This window comes from Oryza glaberrima, chromosome 2 (assembly GCF_000147395.1).
Source record: "Oryza glaberrima chromosome 2, OglaRS2, whole genome shotgun sequence".
NCBI classification, from domain to species: Eukaryota; Viridiplantae; Streptophyta; class Magnoliopsida; order Poales; family Poaceae; genus Oryza; species Oryza glaberrima.
The window spans coordinates 6,114,061-6,126,943 of NC_068327.1; the positions used below are offsets into that span (position 1 = coordinate 6,114,061).

General features: G+C 40.0%; 1 protein-coding gene and 1 long non-coding RNA gene across 2 annotated transcripts; both read right to left on the reverse strand.

Moving 5' to 3' along the window:
* Positions 1-3,999: 3,999 nt before the first annotated feature.
* LOC127762285 (uncharacterized) lies at positions 4,000-4,732 on the reverse strand. Its single transcript, XR_008015490.1, has 2 exons — positions 4,373-4,732; positions 4,000-4,264 (listed from the first exon to the last, which is right to left on the reverse strand). It is a non-coding gene; the product is annotated as an uncharacterized LOC127762285 (long non-coding RNA).
* Positions 4,733-10,750: 6,018 nt separating this feature from the next.
* On the reverse strand, positions 10,751-12,272 carry LOC127762284 (uncharacterized). Its single transcript, XM_052286727.1, has 2 exons — positions 12,023-12,272; positions 10,751-11,058 (listed from the first exon to the last, which is right to left on the reverse strand). Exons 1-2 carry the CDS (start codon positions 12,192-12,194, stop codon positions 10,970-10,972), a joined length of 261 nt encoding a protein of 86 aa, XP_052142687.1. The 5' UTR covers positions 12,195-12,272; the 3' UTR covers positions 10,751-10,969.
* Positions 12,273-12,883: the final 611 nt, after the last annotated feature.

Sequence of the window (12,883 nt, forward strand, 5' to 3'; positions counted from 1 at the left end):
CCTCCTTAATCCGCTGGAAGAAGCAAAAATGAAGTCAAGCCGGGCAATTGATGAGAACCTATCCATAGAAAGAAAGTAGGGAAAATTTGAACCTATACATTTTTTTTTGGGGGGGGGGGGGGGGGGGGGGGGGGTGTGGTCTAAAAGAGCCATGGCACAACGTTGTCAGTGAAATTATTTTAACGATGGCCTGGTTATATCGGAATTCGTTGGCCTTCTTCATATTCATTCCCCATCTGTGGATATGCGTACGTGGGCTGACATGGTGTAAGTATCCTTTCTCAATACGTTCATATCGCTAGACGTAGGGGTAAAAATGGTATGGAAATTTCCGAGATTTCCGGCTGCCGTTTCCAGTTTACACCGACCATTTTAATTAGTCGGTATCGGTAACCGACAGTGGTGGAAATGAAAACGGTAATATCTACTGAAAATGGTAGCGGAAATGGGATGGAGGTTTTTCCGACCGTTTTGTCGGCAACCGTATTTGTATGGTAATTTTTGTCAAAATTCCGAAAAAATTTCGAAAGTTCTCCAGCGGCTCAGCATGCCCAACCCATCGAAAGCTCATGATTGAAGGAAGTCTGGAGGCTTGCAGCCCATAAAAAAAGGGAAGTGACAGGGGAAATGTTGTTAACCTTATGACGTGGCATGTGGATTAACCTTATGACGTGGCATGTGGATTTTGCTTAATTTTAGTCTCCTCGACTTATCGATGTTGAAGTATCGTTGAACTTTGTTTATATTGTTTGTCAAACTTATTATCATATTATTAACCATCATATAACGGTGTTATGTGGAGTATGATGATGTAAGTATAAATTTAAATTCATTTACATGCATAGTTAAATATGTGCTATGCCACACACCGCTGATTTCGACATGAATTTCGACTTCCGACCAATATCGATATATTCCGTTCTGACGGTCCCGTTTCCGATATACTGATATTACCGATATCGTTACCATTTCCGGGTCTACCGTTCCGATTCCGTTTTTGAGAAAAATATGTGAAAATGAAAATGGTATAGGGTTTTTACCGTTTTTATCCCTAGCTAGACGTGTGCAAAATTGTCGAGGTCAACATATGTACTATATTCTAGCACTAAAAAAAATAAGGGGATCATATCGTCGTCTGTGTATAACATGGCTAAACAATTTTGTTTCTTACAGTGGGATTTCTAACCACACGAGATGCCCACAAGTGTCCGCCAGCTACCGTGCACGATGTGCCAACTCTGAGGATGTTTGGGTCCAACCGGACCTACCGCCTGCTTCCTTCATAAAGAAAAAAATAGTAATGGATGCTATACTTTCTATTAAGACGAATTTGAATAAACTCAAGAGCCTATTTATATTCGTTATCCTAGAAATGTCTTATCTAGTACGATATGTCATATCTTCCTCCAAAATCTTTTATATTTTGGGATGGAGGGACTACTAGCTAGATTGGTTTTCTTAACGGAGATAAATGGGTTTTGTATTTTTCTTTTTACTTACTTCTTCCAATTCACATTATAAATCGTTGGTTTTTTTAAATTAAGTTTGTTTAAGCTTATAGACAAATTTAGCAATAATTAAAACATCAAATGAGTTCCGCTAAATCTAGCATTGGTTATATTTAATAACATATTTGTTTTACGTTGGAAATAGTACTATATTTTTTTATAAGCTTGATCAAAACATAAACAAGTTTGATTATAAAAAGAATCATAGCGATTTATAAAATGAAATGGAGGTAGTTCGAGGAAGCCCAGCAAAAAACATGTGGCTTGGACTTTTCAATGACTTAGAAAAGAGGGTGTGCTGTATGTGCTGAAAAATGACACAATAACGCTACAAGAAAAACGGTTTTTACATAGGGCTAGATTGTATTTTCGCATGCGGGTGTAGGAACCGCATGCACCCAGGTATATTAAGAAATAGCGATTTTCCCATGTGGCCAGTCCAACCGAATGCAAAAACAGGATTTTCGCATGTGGAACTTGGTCCGACTGTGAAAATCATTCTTAGCCAAAAAAAAAATTAAAAATTTCACAACAAAAAATCGAAACCCTAGATTAGGAGCATCCATCCATCGCCGCACTACCCGCTGTCAGATCCACCCACCGTCGTCATCATCACAGGAGGAGAGGCCACCGATTCACCCCACCCATCGCTGCCGCCGTCAGATCCGTGCGATGGAGGGTGAAGGTACCGACGAATCCACCGTGTCCCACTACTACAAAAACACCCATAGGTGTCGGCCACAAAGGTGCCGGTTAGCCAAAAACCGACACCTATAAGTCGTTTCCCGCCAATGTAGTGAAAAACCGACACCTATAACGATTAATAGGTGTCGGTTTTTGTTGGGAAGGTCATTGGTACCGGTTTTCATAAAAAACCGACACTAAAAATACTCCCGCCAACGGTCCGAAAATCACATAGGTGGCGGTCGTGGACAAAAAACCGGCACCTATACGAAAGGTGGCGGTTATTTAAACAAACCGACAGATATATGTTTGCATCATATAGGCCGGCGAGGGGAATAGATGCAGGTTTTATAGGTGGATCCACCGCTGGTCCTTCCCACCACTTTGCTGCCGCCACATCCACCCGCCACCATCGACAGCTGCCGCCACTGTCCCCGCGCGCTGAAAAGTTGGAAAGGTAAGGGAAGACGAAGATAGTGCGCATGCCACTCCCGTCGTCGCCGACCGCGTCGGAGGAGTCAGCGGATCCACCACCCCCGAGGCCAGCACTGACGAATTCGCCATCGCTAGGTGCCGCCACCACTGCCGCGCGTCGGGAAGGGGGTGAGGGCACGGAGGCCACTCCCGTCGCCGTCAACCGTGTCGGAGGAGGAGCCAACGGATCCGCCATCCCCAAGTCCAACGCTAGCGGATCCGTCGCCCCCGAGGCCAATGCCGATAGATCTACCGTCCCGAGGCCTGCACTGGTGGTTTCAACATCGCCAGCTGCCACCGCTGCCGCCGTGCGCCGGGAAGGAGGAGAGAGCGCACTGGCCACTCCCATCGCTGCCGCCTGTTGCTACCCCTCCCATCTCCCGTCGCCGGACGTATGTCTCGCGTCGCGTGGTCACCACTCAGAAGGAGTAGATGATGAGGGAGGAGAGTATGAGGAGAGTGTGTGAGAGAGAGGATAGACTTTTTTTCAGTGGAAAAGGGGAGTGGTAGGCCGGCCTGGTAGGCTGGTGGTAAGCGGGCCACTTAACAAGCCTGCTTGCGAAAATAGGTTTATTTTCACATACGGGCCTATTAAGAGGTCTGTTTGTGAAAATTGTTTTGATTTTCGCTTGTAACCATTGAACTGATCACGGGGAGCGAGACCCACTACAAATTAACAAATTGAAGAGGGGCCGTGCTAATGGGTGATCGATCGCTTATAGCGATCCCCACCCTCCCCCTGACGCACTCCTCTCCCCCCTTCCTTCTCCCCTTCTTCTCTTCCTACTATACCATAAATTTTTTTAAAAAATAAAAAAAACAAAAGTTAGAAAAATTTATATATAGAAATACTATATAAAAAACATTTGAATTCAAATTCAAATTTGAATCGGGTATGTAAATTTTTGACTTATAAACTTTGGGTCTATAAACTTTAGGTGTATAAACTTTAGATATATAGATATAAAAAAATATTTGAATTCAAATTCAAATTTGAATCGGGTATATAAACTTTTGACTTATAAACTTTGGGTCTATAAACTTTAGGTGTATAAACTTTAGATGTATAGAAATACTATATATAAAAAGTATTTGAATTCAAATTCAAATTTGAATTTGGATATATAAACTTTTGATTTATAAACTTTAGATGTGTAAACTTGAGCTGTACAAACTTTAGATGCATAAATTTACTAAAATAGAAAAGTAATGCGGTGAAAAAAAAAAGAAAGAAACTAGTGGAGGAGAGTGGAACGATCGCCAGGGGGCGATCGGCCGCCCACTAGGAGTTTCGATTGAAGAGGTGTAGTAGTGTAATAACAATCTTTCAATCGATGCAAATTGGTGATATATACAGTGCACCAAATTTATTCAGATCAGATAATTACATAATTATACAAAACTACTGTGTGCACGTATCATAGCATAGCCACACAGTAGTCCATTGGGACTTAATTCCCAAGTTACACTTTGGATCCTCTAAATCTCTGATAACTAAGGCTGTCGGCCAGACGGGTGGCCGCCGCCGGTGCAACCCTCCGGTGGGCAGACCGGCGTCGGCGCCGGCTCTGTCTGCGGGCGCCAGTGCACCTGTGGAGCTGCAAAACGAGATAAAACAAATTAATTCTACTCGTCACATTCATGAGTGAAACTGTGAAAGGCCTGAGGAAGAAGAAACGGATCAGTGCTCGATGATCGGTGCTCACAGGGAGGGCTCGTCGGAATACGGCTGCCGTCCACCACCAGCTGGCCCACCGGCGGCGGCGGCGGGGCGACGCCCATCTTGCACCGGTAGCCGCTCGTCGCCGCCAGCCACAGCGCCACGGCGAGCTGAACGACGGCGAGTAGACTGTGTCGCCTACGTCGCGGCAGAAGTGCCATCTCGACGACGCGCGCTATACGCTATGGCCTTCTTTTTTGCTAAACGCTGAACACTACCTACCTACTTCTGGCTGCTGCTCATCGATCTGCTCGATCGGTGGCAGTGGATCATCGATATCTTGGCCGGCTCGTCTGCACGTACACACTTGCAAAGATTTGTAGATAGAGGCGATCGATCGAGTGCATGCACCGATCCATTGATGATTGATGTCGTCGTCGTTGACAGTGATATATACGATAAATGGACAGCTTCGGTGTGCTTGATTTTTGGGTTCGCGAAAAGAAAATTTTTAGGTGTCACATTGGATGTTTGATCGGATGTTGGAAGGGGTTTCTGGACACGAAAAAAAAATAATTTCATAACTCGCATGTAAACCGCGAGACGAATCTTTTGAGCTAAATTAAATCGTCATTAGCACATGTAGTTACTGTAGCACTTATGGCTAATCATGGACTAATTAAGCTCAAAAGATTCATCTCGCGATTTTTATGCAAACTGTGCAATTAGTTTTTGTTTTTATCTATATTTAATGTTCTATGCATGTGTCAAAGATTCGATGTGACGTTTTTAGAAAAAAAGAATTGGGAACTAAACAACCAGGCATTTCTTTGTCCGTACCCAACACAACTCCGTGGTTTGGAGAAACCAGAAAGCTCTCAGTCCATGGAATGAAGAAAAAACAGAACACTAGTGTACTCAGGATTTGACAGCAGCAGGTGGTTCACACAAGTGTACATGTATGGTAGACTAAAGTTTATTCTCTCTCACACTATTGTGATGCAAGTTGATTCATATATAATGCATGCCCCCTACCACTATCAACATCATAGATAATCTATTATATTATGAATGTTATATTGATAATTCAAAAAGGAGTCACTACGTTCGTCTCATTTTAGAAGGTTAGAAATTTCCACGTTACTCAGATAAAAGAAAAGGGTTCGAACCATTAGACCATGGTGGGCCAAATTACACAGTTGCAAATTGATCGATCATAATTGCGTACAAAATACCATTATATCTAACAAATAGAAGCTACGTGTTGTATACGAAATCCAATTATATGTTTAAGTTCTATTTTGTAGAAATAATGTTGTATGATTATAAATAAAATTTAAGAACTGTCTAATTGTACCTCAAAATCTAGCTGTCAGGGTTATGGATACCACATACCCAATAGTAATCGACTAAACTCAGCAGGGCCCACCACATACCATGTCTTATACGGAAACAAACCTCGTATATAGAAGGAGTTCCGGATAAGGAAGGACAAAAAGAGTTCTATATGGAAACGACAAGGACTACTCATATCGTATCCGTATTTATCTCCCTAGTTCTACTTGGACAAGGGGTTATCTATGGGTATATAAATACAAGCCCCCCTAGAAGGAGAGGAGACACCCACCATAGACGCCACAAAGCCACAAGCCAATACAAACCAATACGACGCTAGATCTCAACATCAGAGATTAGCCTAGCCATACCCCATCCGATGCCTACGGAAGCCGGCAAGAGGGATCTAGCGCCATCTCTGATCTTGACGAGTTCGTACTTCAGGAGGAAGATTACCTAGATAGGTATCCCAAATATTGTATTTGTGTGATCCAGATGAATAAAGAGCAACACCGGCTTCGGCCAACAAGATATAGGGCTATTACCTGTCAGATAAGGGACCCGAACCTATATAAAAATCTCTGTCTCCATCTATTTTACCTCAATCTCGCATATACCCTGGTACCAACGATCCCCATACTATCAAAATACCCTAGTCGTGACTATCAAACGTTGACACTAGCACCATATAAAATTGTGCTAGATAATCCCTAGTTAATTTGATCATACCTGTATATCCTTGCTAGCATAACCTAAGAGGAGAAAAGATGTTTTTCAATTTTATTTTTTTCTGTGACTAAAATGTGGGTCCTACTAACATTCCATCGTGGCATGCCACGTCGGCGCACGGAGGAGGTTGGAGCCCATTTGGACATATATGATATCAAAGACAAATTCGATGACTCGAAAATATATTTGTTGAGAGTTCAGGGATCTAGATGATACATCTATGCAAGTTTAGGGATGGGCTGTGCACTTCAATCTTCTATCAAATTGTAATTGGGGGAAAATCCAAATACCCCTACAAGTCACTAGTATTTTCAATCTCATAATTTAATTCCGAGCACTCATTTTTTTTTCAACTTTCCACCTCTATCCATTTTTCTCATGATCTCATGGACCTCCATCACGGTGAGCAAAGTTGTCCCTTACAATCAAAGGTGCACACCTCATCCTCCTTGCACCTTTCGCTGTTGCACGCTTTAATAATTCCACAAATTAAACGGTAAGGTAACGAAACATGATATAAGGAGAGAAGATATTAAATCTCATTCCAAAGGAGAGAAGACATATATAAGGAGCAACTTTACTGACACCATGCATCCTGAGATCCATGGGATGCGAGAAATCTCTATGTGTGATGAGGAATCAATGAAAACTAGAGATAGAGAGGTGGGAAGTTGGAATAGTAAGTGGATTTATAGGGAGTACGTTTTGAACAAATTAAGTTGAGGGGGGGTGGGATTGGAATGCCCAGCGACTTATAGGAGTTAATTACTTGGATTTTGCACATTGTAATTTTGATTCATGCATGCATGAAAATATATGCTAATTGTAGGCTTTAATTTTTCACATAAACTTAAATTGAAAAATAAGCATATAATAACTAACACAGTACACCAACGGCAAACCAAATATAGACTGTGTTTAGTTGTTTTGGCAAAAAAAAAAAGGGACTGCCTTATACATCATGTGACAGATTTTTTAGCCTCCTATCATACAGATTTCTTTATCCTTTGGATCAACATCTAACGGATGATATTAATATACACAAACAAAATAAAAAAACAAACGGGCCACATGGATAATCTGAAACTCATGTGGGCTCAAATGGGCTCAAGTAGATTTCAGACTTACATCGTAAATACACTAAAATTACAAATGTAATTTTCAGACTTACATCGTAAATACACTAAAATTACATATGTAATTATAGTGTAAGTATGATGTAATTAGTACGCATGGGATCATACGATATTTTGTGAGCGAACTTCACGTTAAATAAGGGTAAAAAGAGTAACAGAAGAGTCTTATGGCCACATAAAGCCCAAAGGAGCCCAGTAATCCATAGACGGAACAAACTAGATAATACTAATCTAGGATTGCACCAATCTCAAAGAAAGATCAACGGCCTAAAAAGTGAATGATTCATCTATAAAAAATCTGTCAACAGGCATATAGCCTTCCCCAAAAAAATTGATGTATACGAACACACATTTGAAGTATAAAACGTAGACTAATAACAAAACAAATTATAGATTCCACCTGTAAACTGCGAGACAAATCAATTAAGCCTAATTAATCTGTCATTAGCAAATTTTATTTGTAACACCACATTGTCCAATCATAACGTAATTAGGCCCAAAAGTTCCGTCTGCAATTTACATGCAAACTGTGCTATTGGTTTTTTTTTCATATTTAGTGTCTCCATACATATGTCCAAATATTTATGTGACAGAAAAGTTATAAATTTGAAGTAACTAAACACAACACAATGTGCGCACACACTTCGAGTGGCCATCATTTACGGACGATCGAGCACCACGAAACGTCGTCGTTGATATCGTTGGTGGCCGCACGCGCGGTGTGGTGGAATGATGAAATGGATATGTATATGGGTGCTGAATTTTCCACTTTTCCACCAGGTACAGTTTCGGAGTCATTGAGATAGTCATAGCATGCATATGCACGATGCATGGAAGGGAGATGACAGAGAGTCCGGCCGTATAGACTTTTACACGTAAGGGCATGTACAATGATAGTTAATAGTGGTCTCTTAGCGTTGCTAATTAGGAATATTTGTTGACATGAAGGATAGAGAAAGAGGAGAGACAAAACATCGTTGTTATGCATGACAACGGCTTAACAACGACTCTTAGTCACTATAGTATAGAAATATGATTGCATGAGGATAAAAATATGGAAAGAATATTAACAAAAAAAATATTTTTTGAGTTAATGATTAGAGCTTTTGTCGTCTCAACTATTATAAAGACATGGTCTCTAAATAATCTTATATTGTTTAAGAGACCATACCCGTCTCTATCATTAAACATGCCCTAATGCTGGTTTATATAGGGACAGCCTCAATACTAGTCAAGATTAATACGGAGAAAGCGGCAGCATGGTATTGTCTTTTTCGGAGATATTGCCTTTTTTGGTCTTGTCTTTTTCGATAGGCCCTGTACATATCATTGTTTGTCTTTTTTATAATCTCTTCTGTGTCTATTAATATACAAGGCAAAGTTTTTGTCCTCACAAAAAAAATATAGAGACTATGATCTTTCAACAGTGAAGATAGTAACAAACACTCTAATCCACTCACTGGTGGAGAAACCATCTTTGTCCGGGCAACCAAAAACCACAATAGTTCCGGTTGCAATAAAAACCGGAACTAATAATCGTTTTTAGTCCCGGTTTATAAGCAGAATGGGGCTACATGATCTTTAGTCCCGATTGGTAACACATGCTGTCAGGGGTTGTCAGGGCCCTCCTAGATCTTTAGTCCTGGTTGGTAACTCCAACTGAGACTAAAGATCGGATCTTTAATCCCTGTTTGTATTATGAACCGAGACTAATAAATCACGATGATCTTTTAGTCCCGGTTGGTGTTACTAACCGGGACTAAGGATCAAAACGCACTATATAATCCCTATTACTTATCCTCTTTTCCCGTCCATACAAACCCCTCTATCCCTTCATCTCTAATCCTTATCTCTTCCTTCCTCCTTATCTCTTCTCTTCTCTTTCCGTCCAGAAGGGCTGAACTGCGCAGCAGTTCCTCTTTATCTCTTCTCTTCTCTTTCAGTTATGCATGCTGAGATTAACTGCACCACCATGCAGTTGCGCCTAAGGATAGGGAGAAAAATCTGCATGCAAGTAGATCACGATAACAACTGCATGCGGGATGGGTGTGGGTTTATGCAGCCAGAGGAGGGCGGGCCGGACGCTGGAGAGCGGCGCGGCGGCACGGAGGGCCACGCGGTGGCGTGGCGAAGCGGCGGCGCGGAGGTCCACGCGGCGACGGCCGGGGAGGAGGGGAGGCGGCAGCGGCTGAGCCAGCCGGCGGCTTTGCTTTGATTCTTTTTTTTTAAAGAATTTGTGATCCATGTATAGATTGAGATGAAGAATTTGTGATGTATATGATTTGTGTATTTGGGATGTATAATCTGTGGTGTATATGATTGATTTGTGTATTTGGAATGTTACTTTGATTTGAGGATATGCATCCCACCTAATTTGGGAGAAAATAAATTAGAGATTTTGATTTGAGGATATACATCCCACCTAATTTAGGAGAAAATAAATTAGAGATTAAGCAGTGAGTAGCAATAAATGAAAAAAAAACTAACCGGTCCTGCCGCTCCCATCTTTAGTCCCGGGTATTTGAACCGGGACAAAAGATAAGAATCTTTAGTGCCGGATTCGTAGTCCCGGTTTAAAAACCGGGACTATAGTAAGGTTACGAACCGGGACTAAAAACGATCTCTCCGTCAGTGACTCATCCATGAAATATTTTTACTACTACTCTTTCTTTTTCACATCGTTATGCCGCAAAGTTTTCATTCTATAAATATTATTAAAAATCATTGCTACACAATTGTTAACCGTAGTAATGATGTTTATCTCTTCTCGATTTTCTCTATTCTATTCTGTGTTAGCAAATATTTCTAATTACTGACATATCTCCATAATGAAGCTACTGACAACCACCGTACAAGTATAAGAGCAGGTACAATAGCACTATATAAGCCAGCTACAAACATATTTTAAGAATATAAATAAGAAGAGAGAAAAGCAGCGGGCTACAGATTTATAGCCAGCTGTAGCACGGACTTCAAGACACAGTGTGTGTATGACAGGTGGGATCAGGTATTAATAATGTAGTATGTGACTATTGTATGGATGAGATATTAGATTAGCTATAGATTAATTAGAGCTAGTAGTTGACTATACTATTAAACTTGACATATAAAAATGAGTTAATTTCTTATAGGTTTTGATGACAAAAGTAATAGATGCAACTTTTGTGAAAGGAGAGGGAGTAATTAATTTGAGCGTTTTTACATATAATTAATCAAGTCTAGGATATTATTTTTGAAGATGTACCAATATCTGATCGCTCGGCCGTACATTTATATATACTAGCAATAGAAATTACACTTACAAGTAGTTGAGAATACAAATATACAATGCGCTAAATTGCATTACATTTGAAATCGGAACGAACTTACAGAGCATACTAATTACACGTTAGCAACCAGAGTATATATATGCTGAACGTACGTCGTTGATAGTCCCTAACTAATTAAGGCTGACGTTGCTGGTCGGTGCAATCCGGCGAGCAGCCCGGCGGCGGAAGGACGGAGAAGTTCGGGTGCTTTGCGGATACGGGAGCTGCAAAACAAGGGAAAAGCAAACTGCGTCAATATATCGTCACATGTATTTATCACTATCTCCATATTTTAATGTATGACGCTGTTGACTTTTTGTCCAACGTTTGACCATTCATCTTATTCAAAAAATTTATATAATTATCATTTATTTTATTATGATTTGATTTGTCATCAAATGTTCTTTAAGTATGACATAAATATTTTTATATTTGCACAAAAATTTTGAATAAAACGAATGGTCAAACGTTGGTCGAAAAGTCAACGGCGTCATACATTAAAATACAAAATACAGAGAGAGTATTATGTCACGCAAACTACGATTAACAGATACTCTGTTCGCTTTTGAATTTATATTTATGATGGTGTTTGGATATTCATGTTATCACAAATTAAATACAGATATTAAAAAAATACAAGTTATTTATATTCCTTATAATAAAACAAGCCACGAGGAAATGGACAACATTTAATAATTAAACGAAAAGATTTTCAGATATATTTGAAAAGGAAGATACTACTTTATATATATATATATATATATATATATATATATATATATATATATATATATATATATATATATATATATATATATATATATATATATATATATATATATAAGTTGATATGCTTAGTTATGCGCGCAATCAATGGCCTTTGAAATTTAGCTCGAGCTTCGCACATAGGTGCATGTATATATACTCCCTCTATTTCTAAATATTCGACACCGTTGATTTTTTAGCACAAGTTTAACCGTTCGTCTTATTCAAAAACTTTTATGAAATATACAAAACTATATGTATACGTATAAGTATATTTAACAATGAATCAAATGATAAGAAAAGAATTAATAATTATTTATTTTTTTTTAATAAGACCTTAGGCAAACATATTAAAAAATTCAATGGCGTCAAATATTTCAAAACGGATGGAGTACATAAGTGGTAAAATGAATCTCTGATCACCTGGAGGCGACTCCGGTGTCCGGCTGCCGTCCAGCAGAATCGGCGGCGACGGGACGCCGGCGATCGGGCTCGGCGGCTGGCGGCACAAGCAGCCGCTGGTAGCCGCCAACCAGAGCGCCACGGCGAGCTGCAGGAGCGCCAGCACCAGACGCCGTCGCTGCAGCCGCGCCATCGATCCGGCCTAACTAGCTAGCTGTAGCTCGATCCCTCTTGTAATTTGCTCTCTTAGGTATATATACCCCGCTTTTCGTGCCGGGCCGTTATTATTTGTAGAGGCGATATGGCTAATCGATATATATACATGGAGAGAGGCGTATATAGTAAGTACTATATCGGTTCGTTGTTGTGCACGGACGCATATGGTTGGTTGGTGGCCGTTGCTATGGCTAACTAGTACTCTCTCTGTCTCAAAATATAAGTGATTTTAGATGGATTGGACACAGCGATGGCACATCCTAATACTAGTATATTACAATGTGTCCAATCTATCCAAAATCATTTATATTTTGGTATAAAATGAGTAAATACTTCCCGATTTCACACTTAAGCCATTTTAGATTCTGACCGGATTTATATATATGCATAAATGTACTTCGTGTATTATAAACGTTTATATTTATATTTATATAGATGTTAGTGAATTATAGATTATGAGATTAAAATAGAGAGAAAGTAGTACTTACTGGTACGATGCATGCATGGTGTGCTTAATTTGACATGCCACTCAAACCAAGGGTCCATGCAGGTCTGCACGAGTCAAGCAGAGGCGGCAAATGGGTTGTGTTTGGATTTAGCTACTAAACTTTAGTCCATGTTACGTCAGATATTTAGATATTAATTTAGAGTATTAAATATAGACTA

What these genes read in the sequence shown, in the direction of transcription:
- LOC127762284 (XM_052286727.1), bottom strand. Translation starts at nt 12,194, where the DNA reads ATGGCGCGGCTGCAGCGACGGCGTCTGGTGCTGGCGCTCCTGCAGCTC. An exon ending in GACACCGGAGTCGCCTCCAG is followed by an intron (nt 11,059 to 12,022) that starts GTGATCAGAGAT and finishes CTTGTTTTGCAG; the next exon opens with CTCCCGTATCCGCAAAGCAC.